Raw genomic sequence first — 26,713 nt, 5'->3', positions numbered from 1 at the left:
CAAAATCACACCAGAGCAAGCTCAGACCTTTTTACAATATTTATTGCCTTAACAGTTCAAAGGGAAGTAGATGATAATCCCAGGGAACTTTATGCTAAAATAATGTTGACAGCAAAAGAGAATTGTGGTCTGGCACGAGATCAGATTGATGGATTTCCTCCAGGGTACATGCAAAATATATATTTGCTAATTGCCCTCAACAAAGGGTAGGGCTGGATAACGCAAAAAAAAGAATCTGAAATGTATGAAAATACTAATGCTTGCCAAAGTGTTTACAGCAGGTTGAGTACAAAGGGGAGGCGCAGCGGAACCAGCCCATTAATTAATTCACACCAATCAACAAAAGGGCCCCACGTCACACGTCTCAAACAAAGAAAATGAGAACTGCTGGTGAGCCCACATAATCTCTCTCCTGCATACGGTAACTTCATCATGTAAGTGCATGGAAATATGTCTATGAGCCAACTATAGTGTCTATAAGCCTGTTCTGAAAACATGTCTAACTAATCTTTAACTAGAGGTGTCAAGTAACAAAGTACAAATACCTCATTACCTTACTTAAGTAGAAATTTTGGTTATGTATACTTCACTGGAGTAATTATTTTTCAGACGGTTTTTTACTTTTTACTCCTTGCATTTTCACGCAATTATCTGTACTTTTTACTCCTTACATTTTAAAAACAGCCTTACTCTATTTCATATCGGCCCTTTAATAAAAACTATCCAGTTAAATTGCTCCATCCGGATAGAGTGAATTTGGTTGTGGTTGGATGAGAAGTATAAACATATTTGGTTTGTACGTGTCTGGTCTCTGAAACACATGTTAATGCTCAATAGTGCACATATATGGTTCTTTAATATATTTGCATTATACTAAGATGCATTCATTTCAATGGCTTTTAGCCTTAATGGTTTTTCCCCCCTTACATTACTTTCACTTTTATACTTTAAGTAGTTTTGAAACCAGTACTTTATACTTTTACTTGAAAAAAAAAATGTTTTGAGTTGATACTTCAACTTCTACAGTAGTATTTTTAAACTCTAATATCTATACTTCTACCTGAGTAATGAATGTGAATACTTTTGACACCTCTGTCTTTAACCCTACTCTTGTTTTCTTCACTGACGGCTCTGCTTATAAAAATGGAATACCATACGCAGGTTATACAATTTGTGATAATTCTTAATTGTTGAAAGCGCTGCCTTGCCCTCCTCCAGCTCCACCCAAGTAGATTAAACTATATACACTGATCAAAAGGTAAAACTGTTACAATCTATACAGATTCCAGATATGCTTTTGGTTGTGTACACAATTTTATATATTGTGGGCGAACCGAGGATTTTTATCATCCTCGGAGACACCCGTTAAACGTGGTAAATTGATTGGTGAACTGTTACAAGCCTGTCAACTACCTTCATCTATTGCTTTGTTAAATGTGAAGCCCACACCCAGTCCAAGGACCCTGTTTCACAAGGCAATGCTTCAGCTGACCATGCAGCAAAAGAAACTGCCAGATTTGGCTTACCTGTCCCTGTAAAGCTCTGCCCTTCTATACCCGCTAACGACCTGGTTTCTCCTAATGATGTAGCCCTCCTACAAGAGACTGCTGATGTGAAGGAGTACAGATTGTGGCTTTCCCATGGTTGTAAAAATGTAAATCATTTGTGGGTCAGCAACGACGGCCGCGTTGTGACACCCACATCCTTGTACCCGTGAATAGCTGATCACAGTTAGCAATCACAGATGAGCAAAGGGGGAATGTGTCAGATAGAGTTGAAAGACTGATAAGCTCCGAGATTTGCATCCTATAAAAATATTGCAAACATTATCAACACTTCCCCCCACCATGACTTTTTTGAAGCTCTGCCAATAGACTTTATTTGTAAACCAAAATGTGAGGGATATGAAAATGTTCTTGTATGAAAATGTTCTTGTATGAAAATGTTCTTGTATGTGTAGAGAATTTTAAACTGGACTTAAATGGACAATGTTGACACCCGTCAACACCCATTAGGAAGCACAAACTCAAGCAATTCAGTTCTATATATGAAGAAGATGGACCTCCATGCCATGGATGAATCCATGACATCATTTTATTCTGCTCTAACCTCTGCCGTTCAGTCAATGACAGAGAAAAAAAATATAAGCTGTCCAGTCTCTTCCTAGTGGCAAACCATGCCACACGGACACTTTGTGTCAGAGAAAACCTCGCTGGTCCAAGGCTCAACACGTCCTGCTCACCACCAACACTGGAGTCAAGTGTGAAGGGCGTCTAACCTGGTTCCACGCATCCCACTGCAAGAAAACAACACCTCCACCATGCACCGGAAACCAGCTGATTCCCTCTTCTTCCTGGGGGTCCTCGTCCTCACCACCGTCGGAGCCAGTGAAAGAAACAACACAGGCTCGGAAAGCCCAGAAGCAGATGCATTGTACATGCCAAAACACTCACATCTGTCACAGGATCAAGACAGATAACTTGTGCTGTGATCAAAACTGAATGTTGTATATTTATACCTGACCAAAATGCCACCATCCAAGAAATAACGGATCACTTGAAAGATATTGCTAAAACGTTACATACACCTGTCACAACTAGTTTGTTTGATTGGTTTAAAGAACAGTTAGGACACGTTGGCTACTTGATATTTGAATTTGCTTTGTTGGCTTGTTGTTATTTGGCTTCTGATCACATGTTTAAGGTTCACTTGCAAAATATGTATCACTACTCCACTGTAACTCAAAAAAATAAATAAATAAATTGTGATTTGATGAAGCATTCCAACAGCACGTGGCCCCTGCAGGGACGACGACGCCTTGCAGGTTGCCCCAGTCTTACCTCCTGCAGGGCTTTGAACTGGACTCAACACCTTTTAAGTAGCTTCAACTTCCTACCCCCATGCAGAAGACGACACCTTGGAAGTTGGTTCAAACAGACAACTGGACTCAACACCTTTGAGGTAGCTTCAACTTCCTATCCAGCTTCCTACCCCCCTGCAGAGACGACACCTTGGAAGTTGCCTCAAACAGACTTGGAACACTAGAACACCCTATGGGGTGATTTGGAACTTAGTGACAGTCATGCCAAATGCCCGATGGGGACATTTGGCCACAGATCACATCCAACTGTAAATTACTTTTCGTCTGTGACCTTTTGTCTCACACAAGTTCCGGCGTCTTGGATCCCTGCCGAGACAGGCACCGTGGAAGTGGATTTGACTTCCAGCCCCTGCCGAGACGAGGACCATATATGGACTTCCTGACTACTCAGGGGTGGTCCCAAAACTGAAAGTTCACACCTGACTATCTCCTGTCTTTGTTGATTGAACCTTTGTATAAAAACCCTGTGGCCAAATCAATCTGGGTCAGCACAGCGACCAAGACACTGCGTCTGTGTAGGTCTGCTCACCGCCGGCTGAATAAAATCTCTCATCCCACAGCGGATTCCTGAACTTGACTTTGTATTATTCCTCAACAACCTTCAGACTGGAACCAGAGAGAAGATCAGAAGAACCAGAGATTCTTCTTCTTTCTGCTCCTTTTCATTCAGAGTTTAGGAACGTTTGTGTTTATATTAAATTGTTGTTTTATTTTATCAATGATTGAAATAAAGAATAAATAAAAAAAATAAAAAATGATTATTGTTTTCACTGTTTCATGTTCCAAATAAAATTTCAATTAAATTAAAAAAAGAACGGAGATAGGAAGTAGAAACCTGAGGATGGAGGACGGAGGCCTGGACCGGATCATCTTATTGATTATTGATTATTATAGTTTTCCGTACCTGAGGACGGAGGACAGCAGCTCGTCCTCCCTCTGTATTGATTATTGATTATAGTTTTCTGTACCTGAGGACGGAGGAGAGCAGCCCGTCCTCCCTCTGTATTGATTATTGATTATAGTTTTACCTGAGGACGGAGGACAGCAGCTCGTCCTCCCTCTGTATTGATTATTGATAATAGTTTTACCTGAGGACAGAGGACAGCAGCCCGTCCTCCCTCTGTATTGATTATTGATTATAGTTTTACCTGAGGACGGAGGACAGCAGCTCGTCCTCCCTCTGTATTGATTATTGATTATACCTGAGGACGGAGGACAGCAGCTCGTCCTCCCTCTGTATTGATTATTGATAATAGTTTTACCTGAGGACGGAGGACAGCAGCTCGTCCTCCCTCTGTATTGATTATTGATTATACCTGAGGACGGAGGACAGCAGCTCGTCCTCCCTCTCGTTCTGGACCTGGATCATCTTGTCCTTCTGCTCCATCAGATTCCTGCCGTCGTCCAGACGTCTCTGCAGACGAGACACTCGTCTCTGCAGGTCCGAGACCCGGAGACACGTCTGCTCCTGCTGGGACATTAATCAATAAATAAACTGAATTTATTAAAGGAATTGCTGGAGAACAACAAGAACATGATGGAGACACGTCTGCTCCTACTGGGACATTTCAGAATTATTAAAGGAATTTTCAGGATTTATTAAAGGAATTTTCAGAATGTATTAAAGAAATGTTAAGAATTTATTAAAGGAATTTTCAGAATTAATTAAAGGAATTTTCAGAATGTATTAAATTAATTTTCTGAATGTATTAAAGGAATTTTCAGAATTTATTAAAGGAGTTTTCAGAATTTATTAAAGACATTTTCAGAATGTAATAAGGAATTTTCAGAATTAATTAAAGGAATTTTCAGAATGTATTAAAGGAATTTTCAGAATGTATTAAAGACATTTTCAGAATTTATTAAAGGAATTTTCAGAATTTATTAAAGAAATTTTCAGAATGTAAATTCTGAAAATTTTTCTCAACATATTGACTTTTTTCTCAACATGGATCGATCAGAGATCAATACTGCAGGACATGGATCGATCAGTGTTTCAGACGTTCACCTGCTTGTTTTCAGGTGTTTACCTGCTTGGTCTGGACCAATCGATCGATTGATCGTGTTCAGACCTGACCTGATCATGGATTGATTGATTGTGTTCAGACCTGACCTGATCATGGATCGATTGATCGTGTTCAGACCTGACCTGATCATGGATCAATCGTTTACCTGTTTGTTCTGGACGTCCACCTGGTCCAGCGTTGGAACCTGAGACAGGTATTTCTCCAGAGTTTCTATTCGCTGCTGCTTCTCTCTGTTCTGGTCGCTTTCTCTCTGGAACTTCTTCTTCAGGCTGGAGATGTAACGATCCCTCGTCTTTATCTGGAAAATAAAACACTAATTAATGAAGTCCAGTAGTTATAACGGTCCCTCGTCTTTATCTGGAAAATAAAATACAAAATAAAATAAAACACTAATTAATGAAGTCCAGGAGTTATAACGATCCCTCGTCTTTATCTGGAAAATAAAATAAAACACTAATTAATGAAGTCCAGTAGTTATAACCATCCCTCGTCTTTATCTGGGAAATAAAATACAAAATAAAATAAAACACTAATTAATGAAGTCCAGGAGTTATAACGATCCCTCGTCCTTATCTGGAAAATAAAATAAAACAGGAGTTATAACGATCCCTCGTTTTTATCTGGAAAACAACAACAAAACACTAACTAGAAAATTTCCTCGCAGAAATTTGGAGAATGCCACGGGGGCCTGCTGCCCAATTGTGTACATTGCTGCATTTTTCAGCAATAAAGGTGAAGGACTCAAAACTAAGTCCGATGACACCACACACAACTCTCTATGTCAAAACCATTCAAAAGTTATAGCATTTACTGATGGTTATTTGCTGTGTGTGTGTGTGTGTGTGTGTGTGTGTGTGTGTGTGTGTGTGTGTGTGTGTGTGTGTGTGTGTGTGTGTGTGTGCGTGCGTAAGGGGGGGTATTTAATATATATAATATATATATATATTATATATATATATTATATATAGATATATATATATATATATATATATATATATATATATATATATATATATATATATATATATATATATATATATATATATATATATATATATATATATATATATATATATATATATATATATATACCATGAACCGGTTCCCAGCAGGACTGGGGATCGGTTAAGGTCAAAAGGTCAGGGGTCAGATTTCTCCATTTTCCAGGTTAAAGTACATGAAGACTTTAGTGACTGAGTCATGTGACCAGTTCTGGCTGAATGACTCAGCAGCTGAGCTCTGGTTGCCCCGGCAACAAGAACCTCGACTTCAGAACCTTCCGGTTTGGCTGTGAGAAAAACCCCTGAAATAACTCTGATTTGTGATCAAACCGTAGCTCGTAGCAGAAAAACAAAGACATCGTGAGAGACACAGAACCCGTCAGATTCTGAAAATCTTAATCTTTTATTCAGATATTCCTTAAAATGAGTCAGTCATTTTATGAATCCCAACACCTATGTCTACATTCTGACCAAAAATGATTTGTCTAGCTTTTACTGTTTGGCCGTGAGCTCGAGTTACAAATAAAAATTCAGGTTATTTTTTTACTTTTTCTCCCACTCTAGCAACTGACACCCGCACTCTAGATTTGACAAAGAAGTGATTTCCAGTCCTCGCTTGAGTGCTCATATCTTGAGAAGTGTACATCTTAGGAAAAAACTGTTTGATGTTTTGGAGAGAAGAGGAGTTTTCCTCCGTTTTGAAGTTTGAATGACATTTCTACGTGCAGGTATGAGAGAGCTAGATGACTCGAAAAAAGGTGAATTTTTGCTTTTTAAAAAACATTTTCCATCCGCTTTGAATTGTTTTTTTTGGCCGGTTTTTTGGGAATAACTTTGGGAAAAATTGGAATTTCAACACCAAAAGTCATAGCACGCTATTCCCGATCAAGCCACACGTTTTGATATATGATTCGCCAGGGTCCTCCGAAATATGTAGGAGGAGTAGCGAACCGGAATTTGGCCGGAAAATGAAAAAAGAAAAATAAACGTGCAGGATAACAATAGTTCCTCTGGCTGTGCCAGAGGAACTATTGTTATCCTGCACTATTGTTAACCTGCACGCCTCCTCCATTGCTATGCCATAGCTATGGAGGAGGAGTGCCTCTTGGCGCAGCCGTGGCACTAATTAATGAAGTCCAGGAGTTATAGCAATCCCTCGTCTTTATCTGGAAACAAAATAAAACACTAATTTATGAAGTCCAGGAGTTCCATCACACAAACAAACTTAGAAACTCTTTGGGATATTCTCTCTCTGTCTCACCTTGTCCTCCAGCTTGCGGACGTCCTCGCTGTATTTCTGGTTGACCTGCTTGAAGAACTTGTTGAGCTGCAGAACCTCCAGTTCTGCCGTCGTTAACCTCCGACTGAGTTCACCAGAACCGGTTCTGAGGGGGTCCAGGTCCAGGTCCCTGTGGGTCTGCAGGACCTGCTGGGTTCTGAGGGGGTCCAGATCCAGGTCCCGGTGGGTCTGCAGGACCTGCTGGGTTCTGAGGGGGTCCAGGTCCAGGTGGGTCTGCAGGACCTGCTGGGTTCTGAGGGGGTCCAGGTCCAGGTCCCTGTGGGTCTGCAGGACCTGCTGGGTTCTGAGGGGGTCCAGGTCCAGGTCCAGGTGGGTCTGCAGGACCTGCTGGGTTCTGAGGGGGTCCAGGTCCAGGTCCCTGTGGGTCTGCAGGACCTGCTGGGTTCTGAGCTCGTTCTCTCTGATCCGGGCCTGGAGCTGCAGGATCTGCTGCTTCTGTCTGAAACACAAACACTAGCTACTTACAAACACGGCTCCATGTTAGCTTTAGTGGCTAATGTTAGCTTCAGAAGAGAAATGTACATGTGAAGACCAGAGAACTATTACCCCTAAAGACGTAGTTGTGTCAAAGACCTGATCACATTAATGAAGGTCTGGTTCAGTGGTCAGGTGGGTTTCCATCGGGGGGTCCAGGATACAACCTGATAGGCTACAACTGGACCAGGACCAGGATACAACCTGAGAGTCTACAACTGGACCAGGACCAGGATACAACCTGAGAGTCTAAAACTGGACCAGGACCTGCTCGCTCCGTCCAGACGTCTCCGTCCAGACGTCTCCATCCAGACGTCTCTGGCCAGACGTCTCTGGCCAGACGTCTCCGTCCAGACGTCTCCATCACACTGTTGGGTTTCACTATCCGCTCAGGGAACGGCCTTCATCAGTGTTGAGGATCATGATTGCCCGGGAGTTTCTTTCTAGGTGCCGGAGGTTTCGGGAGGAACGCAAGTGATTTCTGTCTTTCTATTTGCTCTGTGTGCTCGCCTGGTCACGAGACATATTCCCTAGACATATTCCCTAGACATATTCCCTAGACACATTCCCTAGACATTACCTAGACACATTCCCTAGACACATTCCCTAGACATATTCCCTAGGCATTACCTAGACACATTCCATAGACACATTCCTTAGACATATTCCTTAGACACATTCCCTAGACACATTCCCTAGACACATTCCCTAGACACATTCCCTAGACACATTCCCTAGACATTACCTAGACACATTCCCTAGACACATTCCCTAGACATATTCCCTAGACACATTCCCTAGACATATTCCCTAGACACATTCCCTAGACACATTCCCTAGACATATTCCCCAGACATATTCCCTAGACACATTCCCTAGACACATTCCCTAGACACATTCCCTAGACATATTCCCCAGACATATTCCCTAGACACATTCCCTAGACATATTCCCCAGACATATTCCCTAGACACATTCCCTAGACATATTCCCTAGACATTACCTAGACACATTCCCTAGACATATTCCCTAGACACATTCCATAGACACGTTACCTAGACACATTACCTAGACACATTCCCTAGACACGTTACCTAGACACGTTACCTAGACACATTACCTAGACACATTCCCTAGACATTACCTAGACACATTCCCTAGACATATTCCCTAGACATATTGCCCTAGACATTCCCTAGACACATTCCCTAGACACATTCCCTTGACACGTTACCTAGACACATTACCTAAACACATTCCCTAGACATATTCCCTAGACACGTTACCTAGACACGTTACCTAGAAACGTTACCTAGACACATTCCCTAGACACGTTACCTAGACACATTACCTAGACACATTCCCTAGACATATTCCCTAGACACGTTACCTAGACACGTTACCTAGAAACGTTACCTAGACACGTTCCCTAGACATATTCCCTAGACACATTCCCTAGACATATTCCCTAGACACGTTACCTAGACACATTACCTAGACACGTAACCTAGACACGTTACCTAAAGACACATTCCCTAGACATATTCCCTAGACATATTCCCTAGACACATTACCTAGACACATTCCCTAGACACATTCCCTAGACATATTCCCTAGACACATTCCCTAGACACATTACCTAGACACATTACCTAAACATATTCCCTAGACACATTCCCTAGACATATTCCCTAGACACATTCCCTAGACACATTCCCTAGACACATTCCCTAGACACATTCCCTAGACACGTTCCCTAGACACATTCCCTAGACACATTCCCTAGACATATTACCTAGACATATTCCCTAGACACATTACCTAGACACATTACCTAGACATATTCCCTAGACACATTCCCTAGACATATTCCCTAGACATTACCTAGACACATTCCCTAGACATATTCCCTAGACATTACCTAGACACATTCCCTAGACATATTCCCTAGACACATTCCATAGACACGTTACCTAGACACATTACCTAGACACATTCCCTAGACACGTTACCTAGACACGTTACCTAGACACATTACCTAGACACATTCCCTAGACATTACCTAGACACATTCCCTAGACATATTCCCTAGACATTACCTAGACACATTCCCTAGACATATTGCCCTAGACACATTCCCTAGACACATTACCTAGACACATTCCCTAGACACGTTACCTAGACACATTACCTAGACACATTCCCTAGACATATTCAATTCAATTTTATTTATATAGCGTCTAATACAACAGAGTTGTCTCTAGACGCTTTACAGAGACCCATACCCAGAACATGACCCCCGAGCAGATATTACATAAACAATGGCAGGTAAAAAACTCCCCTAGTGGGAGAAAAACCTTAAGCCAAACAGTGGCAAGGAAAAACTCCCCTTTAGGAGGGAAGAAACCTTGAGCAGGACCAGGCTCATCAGGGGGGACCCTCCTGCCGAGGGCCAGACTGGTGGGTCAGGGACGGCAACAGCACAGCAGGCAGGTGGAAGCAGCAACGGGATGACCGGGGGTGGGGACCGCAGGCCAGCACACAGCTCCCGAAGCTCCGGCCCAATCAGCAAGTCCCAGGTTGGGGTGCAGGGTCAGGAAAAGACTTGTGCTCCGTAATGCAAGCTACAAGCCACCCATGGCCACCTGCAGGACAAAAGAGAGAAAAGGGAGGAGAAGGGGGGGGCAGCAACGGGATGACCAGGGGTGGGGACCGCAGGCCAGCACACAGCTCCCGAAGCTCCGGCCCAATCAGCAAGTCCCAGGTTGGGGTGCAGGGTCAGGGAAAGACTTGTGCTCCGTAATGCAAGCTACAAGCCACCCACGACCACCTGCAGGTTCCGGTGTCCGGCAAAGGATGCTGCAACATGGACAAAAGAGAGAAAAGGGAGGAGAAGGGGGGGCCAGCACAAGAAACTACAGGAGCGACCCTGACACACTAAAGTTTACACTACCTAGAGATTTACCAACACCAGCTAGAGGTTTACTAAACACTAACTATAGGCTTTACTAAACAGAAAGGTTTTAAGTTTAGTTTTAAAGGTGGAGGTGGAGTCAGCCTCCTTAACCCAGATTGGAAGTTGGTTCCAAAGTAATGGTGCCTGATAGCAGAACGCCCGCCCTCCAAATCTACATTTAGATACTCTAGGAACTACGAGTAAACCTGCACTCTGAGAACGGAGAGCTCTGACAGGAACATAAGGCACTATCAGGTCTTGCAAATAATGCGGAGCTAAGCCGTTTTGGGCTTTATACGCAAGTAATAAAATTTTAAATTGGATTCTGAATTTTACGGGTAACCAATGGAGCGACGCTAACACTGGAGAGACGTGGTCTCTCCTGCTAATTCCTGTCAGTACTCGTGCTGCTGCATTTTGGATCAGCTGGAGCCTATTCAGCAAATTACTTGGACATCCTGCTAACAACACATTACAGTAATCTAGTCTAGAAGATACAAACGCATGAACTAGTTTTTCTGCATCACTCTGTGAGAGGATTTTCCTAATCTTTGCAATATTACGGAGATGGAAAAAGGCTATTTTACAAACCTGATTGACATATGGTTTAAACGACAAATCCTGATCGAAAATAACACCAAGATTTCTCACAGTTGCACTGGAAGCCATCGCAACACCATCTAATCCCTTCCTAAGATGCTCTGGACCAAGAATGATAACCTCTGTTTTATCTGAATTTAGAAGCAGGAAATTTCTGGACATCCAGTCCTTGATGTCCCTAAGACATGCCTGAAGTTTAACTAACGGTTCTGTTTCATCCGGCTTCATAGACAAATAGAGCTGCGTATCATCAGCATAACAATGAAAGTGTATGCCGTGATTCTGGATTATACTTCCCAACGGCTGCATGTATAAACTGAACAAGATTGGCCCTAGCACTGAACCCTGCGGAACACCATAACAGACCCTTGACTGTTCTGAAGAAACCTCATGTACATGAACAAACTGGAACCTGTCAGATAGATATGATTTAAACCAACATAGAGCTGTCCCTTTAATCCCAACAACATGCTCTAACCTGTGCAGTAAAATGCCATGATCTATAGTGTCAAAAGCAGCACTGAGGTCCAGTAGAACCAGTATGGACACTAATCCCTTATCTGAGGCCATAAGGAGGTCATTCGTGACTCGAACAAGTGCTGTCTCTGTGCTATGATGCATTCTGAACCCTGACTGAAAGACTTCAAACAGATCATTTCTATACAAATAGTCACATAACTGGCTTGAAACTGCCTTTTCCAGAATTTTAGACACAAATGGAAGGTTGGAAATTGGTCTATAATTAGCTAAGGTGTCTGGGTCAAGAGAAGGTTTTTTAAGTAAAGGTTTAATTACTGCGACTTTGAAAACCTGTGGTACATATCCTAAACTTAGGGATAGGTTAATTTGGTCCAGTATTGTCGTACCAATAAGAGAAAAAACATGTTTGAATAGACGAGTCGGGATGGGGTCTAACATACATGTGGTTGACTTAGCTCTATTAACGAGTGAAGTCAGCTCAGGGAGGTCTATAGGATCAAAACAGTCTAGAGACAAGTCAGAGCCTAGGGAAGTCGCTAAAGCTGAAGAAACACCTACAACCGGCTGGTTGATTTCTTCTCTAATTCTCGCGATTTTACTGTTGAAGAAGCCCATAAAGTCCTCACTACTGAGAGCTGCAGGAATGCACGGCTCAACAGAGTTGTGACTCTTTGTCAGCCTGGCTACAGTGCTGAACAGAAAACGTGGGTTACTTTTGTTATCCTCTATCAGCGTTGAATAATAAGCTGTTCTGGCTTTGCGAATGGCTTTTTTATATACTATTAGAATATCTTTCCATTCACGATGAGAGTCTACAGACCTACAAGAGTACCACTTCCTTTCCATTTTACGCACGTTTTGTTTCAACATGCGGATATCTGAATTATACCAGGGAGTTAAGCTCCTGTGGCTAGAAACCCTCCTTTTCAAAGGAGCAACTTCATCTAAAGCTGAATGCAACAAATCAGCAGTGTTACTAGCAAGGAAATCAACATCTGCAGAGGTAGAACCCAGGTCACTGGCCTCGACTACATCACTATTTCGCACTGTCGTAAGATAAGCAATGGCCTCCCTAAATTTAACAATAACTTCATCAGACAAACATCTGCTAAAATAATACCTCCTATTTTGCACTTCAACATCAACAAAATTAAATTCAAACGTTATTAAGTAATGGTCGGATAAAAGGGAGTTTACAGGTGACACCAACAGACCATCAGTTTCAACACCGTAGGTGAGAACGAGATCGAGAGTATGATTAAAACAGTGCGTCGGTTTATCCACTTTTTGTGAGATACCCATTGATTCTAGAAGAGAATCGAAGGCTAATTTAAGATTATCGCTTTCAACATCCATATGAATGTTAAAATCACCCACTATGATGAATTTATCTGTGCTGATCAATAATCCAGAAAGGAAATCTGAAAATTCAGACAAAAACTCCAGATACGCACCAGCAGGGGGCCGGTACACTACCACTAACACAACTGGCTTCTCTGATTTCCGGCTCGGAAATTTCAGACCAAGCATGAGGCTTTCAAATGTATTATAGTTGCACTTGGGTTCAATTTTTGTTTGGAGACCGGAGTTATAAATTGCTGCGACTCCTCCGCCTCGGCCCGTGCTTCTAGGAATGTGATGATTAAAGTAGCCGGGCGGAGTTGATTCATTCAAACTAACATACTCTTCCTCCTGTAACCATGTTTCTGTTAAGCAGAAAATATCACTCCTGCTCTCTGTAATTATATCATTTACTAACAGAGACTTAGAGCTTAATGATCGTATATTTAGTAGTCCGCATCTAATTTTTCGGTCTGTAATTGGTACCAAATGTGCATTGGTTTTAATTTTTACAAGGTTATCTTGGTTAACGCCTCTATAACGCTGCACCTGGTGAACTTTTGGAGGGCGGGGAACTGCAACCACTTCTATTTTGCTAGGCACCTGGCCAGAGTCGCCAATATCATGTAATCCTACAGTTTTAGAGTCGCTAATTACATAATGCAATCCTACAGTTTTGTTGGCAGGCGTTGGTCCTTGAGAAGCAACAGATGTGTCGCTGAGCCCTTTAAGACTACCCTTCCTCCGAACCGTCACCCAGCTGCCCTGCCTGGCCGGCTGCCGGGGAGCTGCAGGGGAGCGGTTACGCTCAGCTGCTACGGGCCGGTCCGCAGAGGATTCTATCGGACTATGGTCTAGTTGGCCAAACCGGACCTCTAACTGACTAAGCCTCGCCTCCAGCCCTGTTAAACTACAGCTCTGCATCCTGGCCTGGACCCTGCATTGTCAGGGGGAGTGTCTAATAACATTGGCCAGATTTCTAGACATAAGAGCTGCACCATCCCGGGTGGGATGAATGCCGTCCCTTCTAATCAGACCGGGCTTTCCCCAGAATGTCTCCCAGTTGTCAATAAAGTCCACGTCATTTTCTGAACACCACTGAGACAACCAGCGGCGGAGCGAGAGCATGCGACTAAACATGTCATCGCTGGTCAGATTGGGGAGGGGAGGGGGCCAGAAAAACCTACGGAGTCTGACATGGCTTTGGCGAAGTTACACACCGAGACAATATTCATTCTGGTTACTTCCGACTGGCGAAGACGGGAGTCATTAGCTCCGACATTGATGATAACTTTACCATATTTACGATTACCCTTTGCCAGTAGCTTCAAATTTGCTTCTATGTCGCCCGCTCTGGCCCCCGGGATGCACCTAACTAAGGTCTCTGGAGTCGGCTTCACATGTCTGACTATGGAGTCTCCAATCACCAGGGTCGGTTTCTCAACAGATGTGTCGCTAAGTGGGGAAAATCTGTTAGACACATGAAGCGGGTGGTGGTGTTCCGTGAGCCCTTTAAGACTAGTCTTCCTCCGAACCGTCACCCAGCTGCCCTGCCTGGCCGGCTGCTCGGGAGCTGCAGGGGAGCGGTTACGCTCAGCTGCTACGGGCCGGTCCGCCGCTAGCTTAGCCTGGTTAGCTGAGGAGGCTCTCGGACTATGGTTTAGTTGGCCGAACCGGACCTCTAACTGACTGAGCCTCGCCTCCAGCCCTGCAAATAAACTACACTTTAAGCACTTACCGTCTTCACTAAAGGAGGCAGAGGAATAACTAAACATTTCACACACTGAGCAGGAAAGAGGTGAAGCGGTGGGAGCCGGAGCGGCCATGCTAAGATGCTAACGGAGGCTAACGGACAGAAAAATGTATCGGTGATTGGTGACAGTGAAAGTTACGGAAGAGAAAATGAGCGAGTGTTGAAATAAAGACAGTAATGTACCAGATATAGTGCTATTTTACCAGAAAACAGTCTAAGTTTTAGATAAAAAGTCGGGAGAGATCTGAGCCTGCAACGCCGTGAAACGGCAGCAGCACAGACCGCAAACACCAGGAAGTGACGCGATGCGTGACGCAATACGTTACCCAATCAGCAAGCAGCAACAGCCTCCTGCATCCCGATATTCCCTAGACACGTTACCTAGACACGTTACCTAGAAACGTTACCTAGACACGTTCCCTAGACATATTCCCTAGACACATTCCCTAGACATATTCCCTAGACACGTTACCTAGACACATTACCTAGACACGTTACCTAGACACGTTACCTAAAGACATATTCCCTAGACACGTTACCTAGACACGTTACCTAAAGACACATTACCTAGACATATTCCCTAGACACATTTCCTAGACATATTCCCTAGACACATTCCCTAGACATATTCCCTAGACACATTACCTAGACACATTACCTAAACACATTCCCTAGACACATTCCCTAGACACATTCCCTAGACATATTCCCTAGACACATTCCCTAGACACATTACCTAGACACATTCCCTAGACACATTCCCTAGACACGTTCCCTAGACACATTCCCTAGACACATTCCCTAGACACGTTACCTAGACACATTCCCTAGACACATTCCCTAGACATATTACCTAGACACATTCCCTAGACATATTCCCTAGACACATTACCTAGACACATTCCCTAGACACATTCCCTAGACATATTACCTAGACATATTCCCTAGACATATTACCTAGACACATTCCCTAGACACGTTACCTAGACACATTCCCTAGACACGTTACCTAGACATATTACCTAGACACATTCCCTAGACACGTTACCTAGACACGTTACCTAGACACATTACCTAGACACATTCCCTAGACATATGCCCTAGACATTACCTAGACATATTCCCTAGACACATTCCCTAGACACGTTCCCTAGAGACGTTACCTAGACACATTACCTAGACATGTTACCTAGACACATTCCCTAGACACATTCCCTAGACACATTCCCTAGACACATTCCCTAGACACGTTACCTAGACACATTCCCTAGACACATTCCCTAGACATATTACCTAGACACATTCCCTAGACATATTACCTAGACACATTCCCTAGACATATTCCCTAGACACATTACCTAGACACATTCCCTAGACACATTCCCTAGACATATTACCTAGACATATTCCCTAGACATATTACCTAGACACATTCCCTAGACACGTTACCTAGACATATTCCCTAGACATATTCCCTAGGCACATTCCCTAGACACGTTACCTAGACATATTCCCTAGGCACATTCCCTAGGCACATTCCCTAGACACGTTACCTAGACATATTCCCTAGGCACATTCCCTAGACACGTTACCTACCCCCCGTACTCCTACCCGGACCCTCACGGATGGAAACCCATCTCTGTTCGTTAGCATGTGGGTGTTACCTGTTGATCTCCAGCTCTCGTTGTCTCAGCAGCCCTTCCTTCACCTTCACCAGAGCGCTGACAGGAAGTGACATCGATGCCTGGAACACCAATCAATTGATTTGATTAGTTGTTGTTCCAATCAAAACCAACAATAAACAATAAATAAACTGTCTGGTTCTACATGTTTGCTAGCGACAGCTTCTGCACCTGGTGATGCGCCGCGTCCTGTTGCCATGGAGACGGGTCGCTGACCTCCCAGCCGTCGGTCCTGGTCCCGCCGGGTCCCGGTGGACCCGGTGGACCCGCTGGACCCCCCTGGTCCGGTCTGGGCTGGTACTCCATCTGCTCCGTCAGCCACATCTGGGTCCGGACCGCCGGCTGGATGGGGGAGGTTCTGTCGGACCTCTGGACGGGTCTGGACCAGCCCGGACCAGAACCAGGACCCCCGGGGGCCAGCGGGGGTCTACCCTCGGATAGAGGACTGTAGGTCCAGTCCAGACCGGTCTGCCGGACCGGGGAGGAGTGAGCCGAGGACGGGCGGAGGTCCGGTTCCCCCCCGGTGGACCAGAACCCCGGACTGGACCCGGGGGACCGCTGCAGGAAGCAGGAGGTCCGGGTCCCGGAGGGGGTCAGGTCCAGGTACAGGTCCAGGTACAGGTCCAGGTCCGACCCCCCTCTCTTCCTGAACCCGGGCAGCAGACCCCGGTCCAGGGAGCCGGTGGCTCCGGCCCTGGGCTGGTACCTGGAGGTTCTGGCCGGGTTCCTGTCAGGACCGGAGGACAACCGGGTGAAGGACGAGCTCCTGCGGATGGGCTGGGGGTTCAGGTCCCTCAGGTCCCTCAGGTCCTGCAGGTCTGGGGGGGCAGGAGACCAGGCCGGGACCCGGGGGCAGGACCGGCTCCAGGGGGCCGAGGACGGGGTTCTGAGGCGGGTCCCGGGTGAAGAGGACGGGGTTGGCAGGACAGGGACGACGGGGACGCCGGGGACTCCGTCGTCGTCCGGACTGAAGCGGAGAGACGGCAGCGGCCGGAAACTCAGAGGAGTCGACGTGGAACCAGAGTCATCTGTAAAAATACAACAAATAATAATTAAAGCTGCAGCAGCGATGAACGGATGAACGATGAACGGATGAACGATGAACGGATGAACGGGCCCTCACACGTGCAATTTTCACCAATGAAGGTCAAGGACTCAATACTGAGTCCGACGACACCACCCATGAATCTTTATGTCAAACCATTCAAAAGTTATAGCAAAAAATAGGGACTATCAAATATGAACCAATCAGATGAAGGGTGGGCGCGCTTTTTCGCATCTAGCGTCGCCACGGTAACACTTTTGAAAGAGAAAAGTAATGTGCGTAGTCGCAGGATGGAGACGCACATTTTGATGTATAACACACCTGGGTGCACGTTACGGTTCGGGCTGAATTAACTGCCGAAGGAATGGCATAAATTGCGGCAAAATGACACAATTAATTCAAAATGGCCGACTTCCTGTTACACAGGTCAGCTGTTTAACATGTTGCTTAAAATCTAACCAGTTTAAAAGGTTTAAAAATTCTCTGGATACTGGGTCTGTGTCTATGTGCAGATTAAAATCACCAGTTATTAAGATCCTGTTGTAGGAGGTGTGAATAATTGATAAAAGTTCAGAGAATTGGCTGATAAAACAGGTTGAATACTCGGGGGGTCTGTAGACCGTTATGCATAGAATCGGGGGGTTGCTAAAAACAAAAGCATGGTATTCAAATGATGTGTAACTGTTAAAAGGAACTGCATTGGATGACATATACCCCTTTTCCACCAAGCTGGTTCCAGGGCTGGTGCTAGTGCTGGTGCTAGAGCCGGTTCGCGGTTGGTTCTAAGTAAGAACCGTGCTTTTACACAGCTGGTGCTACCCTGCAGCTGGCCAGAGAGCCACGTCATCACGTTACTGTATACGTCACCACCACTCCCCCTCGTTTTCATCCTGATCAGGAAGCTGAGAGCCAAAAGCTGTTTTATTTCAGCTGTAGCGCTGTTAATATGGCACTTTATTAAGTTTTAATATTTTTTTCAGGCTTAAAAGTAACCTTTAAGATCCCCAACCTGGGCTCAGTTTATCCAAATAACGCCTGTTAAGAAATTTGACTGGAGAGCCGCAGCCCCGGGGCACAGCAGCAGCTGTTACCATGGTAACAGCAGCAGCTGTTACCATGGTAACAGCAGCTCCTCAGCCGGCTCAACCTGTGCCGTCTTCCCGGGGGGGAAGACTGCAGCTCTGTGGAGAATTACGCTGGATGAAATGAATCATTTAGGAAGATAAATATTGGTTTAATAGATGAAATCTATCAGTTGTAGCTACGGCTGTTAAGAAATTACGGCGTGCGTCGCCGCGTACATCAACGCAGAGCCTACGGCGTAGGTTACGTAACCTACGCCGTAGGCTCTGCGTTGGTGTAACGCGGAACCAGAACCGCGGGCTGGGAGCAGGATGGGACGCGTCCCCGCGGGCCGGGAACCCGCCGATGCAGCGGCAGCCTCGCGTCCAAGCGTCCCAGGGCTGGAACGCTCCCCCGCGGGCTTGGACGAGGCTGCCGCTCCATCGGCGGCACGGAGCCCGCAGACGTTACTATTGATGGATTGTACCGTAGACCACTGCTGCTTCTGTTTTACATCCATTATTAAATAAATGGATGTAATAATAAAAGAGTCTGCTAACTTAACCGCCGTCTTCCACGCTCCGTTGTTTAAAAACGGCGCTCTTCCGTGTTTATTCTGCTTTGGTTGCTCAGTAACACCGTCCCCAGCCCCGCCCCCAGCCCCCGACGTAAACTGGTCCTTTGAGCTGGCCCAGCAGCTCAAAGGGGCTGGCGTAGCACCCGTTTTGAGAGCCAGGAGCCGGTGGTTAGGCTGTGTAAAACCAAAGAACTGGTGCTAAGTCTGGCTCTAGCCCAGAACCAGCCCTGGAACCAGCTTGGTGTAAAAGGGGTAATAGAGGTTCTTGTTATTGATGGCACCAGTTATTCTGGTGTCCAACAAAACATTCCCTTTTCGGGCAAAAACAAAAGAATTCCAAAAGTTATTTGTATGAAATAAATAACTTAAATATGCCTTTCAATATCTATAGTTTTTAACACATTCCATTTTTATTTTTCCATTTTTGTTGAACCTTCGTTGCTGTCGGAGCAGCAGGTTCCGATGCCGGTGTCTCCGCTGTCCGACACCGAGCTCAGTCTGCGCCGGTCCGACCTCTTGGACCCGGGGCCCGGGACAGTGCCGGTCCAGGTGGACCCGGGTCCAGGGACCCAGACCCTGGAACCAGAACTGGAACCTGTAAGAACCAAGAGAGAAACGGGTGAGAAAGAAAACCAGGACTGACACCAAACATCTTCAGGTCCAGTTATAGTACCAGTGTTACCAGTTAAAACCTGAACTGGGAACTGGAAAGATGCCACCAGAACTTCCTGCTAATAAAACATTACAGTAATCTAGCTTCTTCTTCCGGCTCTCAGTGAAGGCGGACGTTTCTCTGCTCCTCTCCCTCCCTATCTGCCCTGCTACTGCTTTTGTCCTGTCTCGTCTTCAGAGTCTCTCCTTTTCACTCCTCCCAAACTCTACAATCATGGAATTGATTAACTGGTCTCTCAGCACAATCAGAAGTCAGGGGGTAAGGGAGCCCTCCTGCCCCCATGGGACATTTATTGCCGGATACACAATGGATTCCTACAATATTGGAAACCTTTGTGTCTCAAGATTCTGTCCGTTGAGGACGTTGAAGATGCTTCATAATTGGATTTATGATAGCAGGATTTCTCTTGATCGGAGGAGGGGGATTGCTGGTCTACCGACAAACGCGTAAGTGGTCGACAGCTGTTCTGGCTCTTTCAGAGCTGCCGGACGTGGCTGAAGGATCAAGCAAGGTGATCAACGCTCAGACTTTAACGCTGGGGGAGCAAAGCCGTAAGCTGGATGTGATTCTTGAACAGAATCTCAGGCTGGCGGCGTCTTTGAGCTCATTGGTAAGATGGATAAGACCTTGGAGAAGTTGGAAGCTCGGCTTGGCGGGAATTGATCACAAATTCGTCTGATTGGAGTCGCCATTGATGAACCAGAGACTAAAAGGCAGACGGAAAATTACTGGGTCTGTCTGTTTGCAATATAATTGTTGATTCTATAATCTGACCTTGACAGGGCGGTTTGGCCGATCGCTCTGGTCACAATCTCCCTGGTGGAATGTAAACAAGGTGACTCTGCCCCCACTAGCCCTCCCCTCTCAGGAACACCTGTGGACCTGTTTCAGAACTGACCGAGCCGTCTGATAACATCAAGGACATTGGCTGAGAGCAGCTCTGAGTGAAGTTCACGGACTCATCACTACACACACACTTACTGATAACCACTTCCCTCAACTCAACACCTTCCTCTGCCCCCCCCTCTTATCAGCCCCCCCCAATGCAGTCTCCGGGTTTCGAGCGCCACGAAGTCGCGGCGATCACTTGGATGTGCTGTGTCGGGACCCCCCAACCCCCCCACCCCCACATGCAAGTCTTGTGAAGATGTTTGTTGCTTTGTGCTGCTGAGGTGTTTTTGCACCTTGACACTGTGTATTACACTCAGTGTGAAGATGTGCCCCCCCCCCCACCCATCCCAGTGTTACCCTTGGAAAAACAGACGCACAATACCATTGTGTCGCCGCCGGTGTATCCGAAGTCAAAAACAGTTTTCTAAACTGCCTTTTATAAACCTGATTCTGCTTCTGGTTCTGATTCTGATTCTGATCTGGTCCAGAAGTTACAAATGTGTAAAGGAGTTTTCCAGCATCAGTCTGGGAGAGGAAGTAAAAGGTTAGTTTCACCTCCATCCTTGATGTCCCTGAGACGTGTCTGAAGTTTAGCTAACGGTTCTGGTTCATCTTCACAGATAGAGCAGAGTATCATCAGCATAGCAACCAACACTGATGCTGGTTCTGGTTTAAACTGAACAAGACCCTAGAACTGAACCCTGCAGTAGAACCAGTAGAACCAGTATGGACCAGTAGAACCAGTATGGACCAGTAGAACCAGTATGGACCAGTAGAACCAGTATGGACCAGTAGAACCAGTATGGACCAGTAGAACCAGTATGGACCAATAGGACCAGTATGTGACTCTTTGTCAGCCTGGCTACAGTGCTGAACAGAAAACCTGGTTATTTTTATTTTCCTCTATCAACGATGAATAATAATCTGTTCTGGCTTTAGAATGTTTTTTTTTTTATAAACTATTAGACCAGTCTGGGTCCCTGTCCGGGTCCAGGTCCGTTTTAGATACTATTACTGTGGCTTTTTTATAAACTATCTTTCCGTTAGACAGGAGTCTACAGACTAAGACACTTCCTTCCTCTTCCTCTTCCTCTTCCTCTCATCCAGGAAACTCATCACTCACAGAGATCAGAGTAATAATAATAATAAATAAATAATAATAGAATGGATTGAATCATATCTGTTGAATCGATGTCAGTATGTCCGAGTACAGAATCATCAATCAGCTGCCCTCCATCTGTCTACAGGTGTCCCACAAGGATCTATCCTGGGCCCATTGCTATTTACATTATATATCAATGATCTTCCAAATGTATGCCCGGACACCAATATCCAAATGTATGCGGATGACACTGTAATTTATGTACATGGAAGAAGCATGACACAAGTTGCCGATGAACTTACAAACTCCATGGTTAATGTAACGGCATGGTTAAAGCAATGCTGTTTGCAACTAAATGTGTCTAAAACAGTATGTATGTTTTTCTCCAAGACAAACAGTTCTACTGTAGAGCCTGATGTCTTTGTTTCAGGGGAGAAGTTACAGGTCGTATCTGAATATAAGTACCTTGGAGTGCTGATTGATTCCAAACTTTCTTTCAAGGCTCAGGTGAAAAAGGTCTGTAACCGGGTCAAGTTCAATCTTTCAAATTCCAGGTTCATTGGAGATTACATGTCAACAGAGGCAGCTAAGATGTTTATGCATTCTATGGTCATTTCCCTTATCACTTACTGCTTAACAACCTGGTCGCAGGCTAGCACCAGGCTAGCACCAGGCTAGCACCAGGCTAGCACCAGGCTAGCACCAGGCTAGCACCAGGCTAGCACCAGGCTAGCACCAGGCTAGCACCAGGCTAGCACCACTACTCTAAAACCATTACAGTCTTTGTATAAACGAACACTCAAAATCCTTGATAAGAAACCAGTACATTTGCATCATTGCCCAATACTAAAAAAATATATAACTTGTTGAGTTGGGAAAATATGATTAAATATGTAGATGTTTGTCTTATGCACAAGATTATATACGGCCTGACTTCTCCTCCACTCAGACACTTTGTCAATATTAGAACAACTGCTGATCGGTTCACAAGAGCTGCAGCAAGAGGGGATTGTATTATTCCACTCAGAAAAAGTGCTTTCAGTCAGTCTGCATTCTCTGTTAAAGCTGCACACGAATGGAACTCCATCCCTGGAATTATCAGAGAACTGGACACATACAGTTTATTTAGAGCTCATTTAAAGAAATGGTTGATTATTACTCAGCTCTGTCAGCACTAAAACTTAATTTGCACCTTTCTTTATTTCTGTACTTTTGTACTTTTCTGTACTTTCTGTATCTTTTCTGTACTTTTTTGTATTCTTACATCTGTCCAGGGACTACAGATGAAAAATAGCCTCTTGGCTAACTCTGGCACATTTACAGCAATGTTTTTATTGATGTGCATTGTCCCTGTCAAATAAACCAATAAATAAATAAAAAATAAATAAAATAAATAAACCACTGTAGTATAATAATAATAATAATAATAATAATAATAATAATAATAATAATAATAATAATAATAATATAATAATATTGATGATAATAATAATAATAATAATAATAATAATAATAATAATAATAATAATAATAATACTATAATAATAATAATAATAATAATAATAATAATAATAATAATAATAATAATAATAATAATAATAATAACGATGCACCTTCCAATAACCACGTCTACCTCAAACTGAGAGTTGTCATTTGTCTATTTACTGAACAGTGAGCGAAAATAACCGAGTCAAATTCCAATATATAGAGGAGACCCTCCTCAAAGGAGCAACTGCATCGCACTATTAGACATGCGGGTGTTTCTACATGTATTATATATATATATATATATATATATATATACACACACACACATCTAAATGCGTGTTTTTCTACATGCAAATTTCTACATGCGGGTTTCAACACTCAGAGTTTTTCTCCTGCAGTTTCTGCAGCCTCTACGTCACTACCAGCTGATTATTCTCTGATCAACACAGATTTATCCACGGATCAATAAATAGCCTTACTGGTTTGAGGTCCAGGTCCTGGTCCTGGTCCAGGTTTAGGTCCGGATCCTGGTCCAGGTCCAGGTCCAGGTCCAGGTCCGTCCTTAAACCACATCCTTAAAAAACCTCCAGAGGACAAAGAGGAGGAAGAGGATGAAGATGATGAAGATGAAGAGGCTGATCCGACACAGGCTGTGACGTCACGGTTCCCAGACCCTCAGAACCAGATCTTAGTCCCGGTCCTGGTTCTGGTTCTGCAGGTCCCGGTCCAGGTCCCGGTTCTGCTCATGGATCCGAGACTGTTCACGTCAGCAGAGTCCGCAGCTCCCTAAGCCCCGCCCCCTCCTCCGGGGGGCGTATCCGCGGCCTCTCATTGGTCGGAACAAGCCCCGCCCCCAGACATGAAAGGCGGCTCCACTTCCGGGATTTACACGTGAGAGAAAACAGGAAAACAAGAGGAGGGACTTTATTTATTCATATATAACTCCTAAAAGTTGTTTATCTGGGGGAGGGGGGTAGAGAGAGGAAGAAGAGGAGGAGGAAGGTTGGTTTTGGGGGGTTTTGTTTTTTTTTTTTGTTTTTTTTTTTTGTTTTTTGGGGGTTTTTTAGGGGTTTTTTGGGGGGTTTTTATAGGGTTTTTTGGGGGGTGTTTTGGGGTTTTTTGGGGCGTTTTTGTTTTTTTTGGGGGGGTTTTTGGGTTTTTTTGGGTTTTTTTGGGGGGGGGTGTTGGGGTTTTTGGGGGTTTTGGGGTTTTTATAGGGTTTTTTGGGGGGGTTTGGGTTTTTTTCGTTTTTTTTTAGTTTTTTGGGGGGTGTTTTGGGGTTTTTTGGGGCGTTTTTGTTTTTTTGGGGGGGTTTTTGGGTTTTTTTGGGGGTTTTTTGGGGTTTTTTTTATAGGGGTTTTTTGGGGGGGGTTGGGGTTTTTTGTTTTTTTGGGGGTTTTTTTGGGTTTTTTTGGGGGTTTCTTGGGGGGTTTTGGGGTTTTTTGTTTTTTTTGTTTTTTTTGGGGGGGTTTCTTGGGGGGTTTTGGGGGTTTTTTTGGTTTCTTGGGGGGTTTTGGGTTTTTTTGGTGGGTTTTTGGGTTTTTTGGGGGTTTCTTGGGGGTGTTTGGGGTTTTTTGGGTTTCTTGGGGGGTTTTGGGGTTTTTTGGTGGGTTTTTGGTTTTTTTGGGGGTTTCTTGGGGGGTTTTGGGGTTTTTTGGTGGGTTTTTGGGTTTTTTTGGGGGGTTTTGGGGTTTTTTGTTTTTTTTGGGTTTCTTGGGGGGTTTTGGGGTTTTTTGGGTTTTTTGGGTTTCTTGGGGGGTTTTGGGGTTTTTTGTTTTTTTTTTTGGTTTCTTGGGGGTTTTGGGGTTTTTTGGTGGGTTTTTGGGTTTTTTTTGGGGTTTCTTGGGGGGTTTTGGGGTTTTTTGGGGTTTTTTTTTTTTTTTTTGGGGGGGGGGGTTGGGTTTTTTTGGGTTTCTTTGGGTTTTTGGGGTTTTTTTGGGGGGTGTTTTGGGGGGTTTTGTTTTTTTTTGGGGGTTTTTTGTTTTTTTGGGGGGGGTTTTGGGGTTTTTTGGGGGGGGTTGAGTTTTTTTGGGTTTCTTTGGGTTTTTGGGGTTTTTTTGGGGGGTGTTTTGGGGGGTTTTGTTTTTTTTGGGGGGTTTTTGTTTTTTTGGGGGGGGTTTTTGGGGTTTTTTGGGGGGGGTTGAGTTTTTTTGGGTTTCTTGGGGGTTTTTTGGGGTGTTTTGGGGTTTTTTGGGGGGGGTTGAGTTTTTTGGGCTCTTGGTTTCTCTCTCAGACGAGGCTGCTGAGACAGCTCAGCTGTTTAATGAGGAATCACTGCTGTCTTACATTATTAACTTTTAACTAGATAAACCTCCAAGTAACTAAAGGGAAATGCTGTTGTTTTTAATGCCATTCCAACAGGAACCTTGATGTTATTTAGAGTAAACCTATACTTTATTATTTTATTTACACGTGCCTTCACTTGGACGTGTTTCTATCCCCAGTTACATGAACTCTCTCCTCTTTACAACCTGAAATAAACAGGGAAATACCTGCTCTATTCCAAAGAGACATTACTGCTTATTGGAATCAATTTATTACAAATATTACTGGAAGAAAGTGTGGATATTCCCTCATAAATCTTTAATTATAAACAAGGTTAAGGAGATTTCCTTCAAAATTATCCATAACTTTTACCGGCCAGTTATTAAATGCAGAAATAGAAAATAAAAAACATGAATACAAACTGCTCATTTGTGACGTTTATCCAGAAACTGTTTTACATGTTTTGGTATTTGTTCTTACACTAAAACATTTTGGACAGACCTTGGTAGATTTATTAAGATTTTTCTTTGCTTTGGGAAAATGTTGTTTGGTTTCCTGTTTTGTCCCAGAGAAAAAGAAAAATGTAACTTTTTAATAAATCTATTTTTAATTTTGGCAAAAAATGTTATACATAAAAGTAAATTCATGAACAAAAAACCTTCTTTTGTTGAGTTTCAGAAGGAAATGGACATTTATTTTAAATCACGTATTGATTCTTCTAATCAAAAGGCTTTTAAGACTGTGAATATTTGCAGCCGCTACAGAGTTTTATATAATAAACTTCTGTTCTCGGTTCCACCTGGATACTTTTTTTAAAGTACATTTATAAAGAAGAAAACACATTTATACAAACTGCTAGTGGAGGAAATACAATATAAGAAAATAGAACATTTTGGGAGGAATCATGATCAAAAAACAAACTAAAAATAAGGTAGATAAATAAAATTAATAGCAAAAAAAAAACCAAACAGTAAGGCATTTTAAAGCAAATAGCATCGACATTTCAGAAAGAGACTTAAAATAAAAGATACTTTGATATATCGGTCAATAGTTTTTTTGCAGTTATTTGACTTCACATTTTTATAGGGACAAAAACACTTTTGAAATCATTTAAA

At 43.9% G+C, this 26,713-nt stretch overlaps 1 protein-coding gene and 1 pseudogene across 2 annotated transcripts in view; both read right to left on the bottom strand.

Moving 5' to 3' along the window:
• The window catches only part of cep85l (centrosomal protein 85, like), a 29,017-nt gene extending 4,933 nt beyond the window's left edge, over positions 1 to 24,084 (bottom strand). The window contains exons 1-7 of one of the 2 annotated variants that reach the window (XM_061706877.1): positions 23,813 to 24,084; positions 19,613 to 19,774; positions 16,667 to 17,523; positions 16,478 to 16,557; positions 7,171 to 7,648; positions 5,054 to 5,206; positions 4,198 to 4,352 (exon numbers count right to left, since the gene is read on the bottom strand). In XM_061706877.1, coding sequence (XP_061562861.1) covers positions 4,198 to 4,352; positions 5,054 to 5,206; positions 7,171 to 7,648; positions 16,478 to 16,557; positions 16,667 to 17,523; positions 19,613 to 19,774; positions 23,813 to 23,906 — 1,979 coding nt within the window. In that variant the 5' untranslated portion in view covers positions 23,907 to 24,084. The remainder of the gene's footprint in view (positions 1 to 4,197; positions 4,353 to 5,053; positions 5,207 to 7,170; positions 7,649 to 16,477; positions 16,558 to 16,666; positions 17,524 to 19,612; positions 19,775 to 23,812) is intronic. The other variant, XM_061706878.1, reaches the window with a different exon arrangement.
• Positions 12,809 to 14,915, bottom strand: LOC133418309 (uncharacterized; annotated as a pseudogene).
• Positions 24,085 to 26,713: the final 2,629 nt, after the last annotated feature.

This window comes from Cololabis saira, chromosome 18 (genome assembly GCF_033807715.1).
Source record: "Cololabis saira isolate AMF1-May2022 chromosome 18, fColSai1.1, whole genome shotgun sequence".
In the NCBI taxonomy this organism is placed as follows: domain Eukaryota; kingdom Metazoa; phylum Chordata; class Actinopteri; order Beloniformes; family Belonidae; genus Cololabis; species Cololabis saira.
This window is presented reverse-complemented; position numbering and strand designations above follow the sequence as displayed.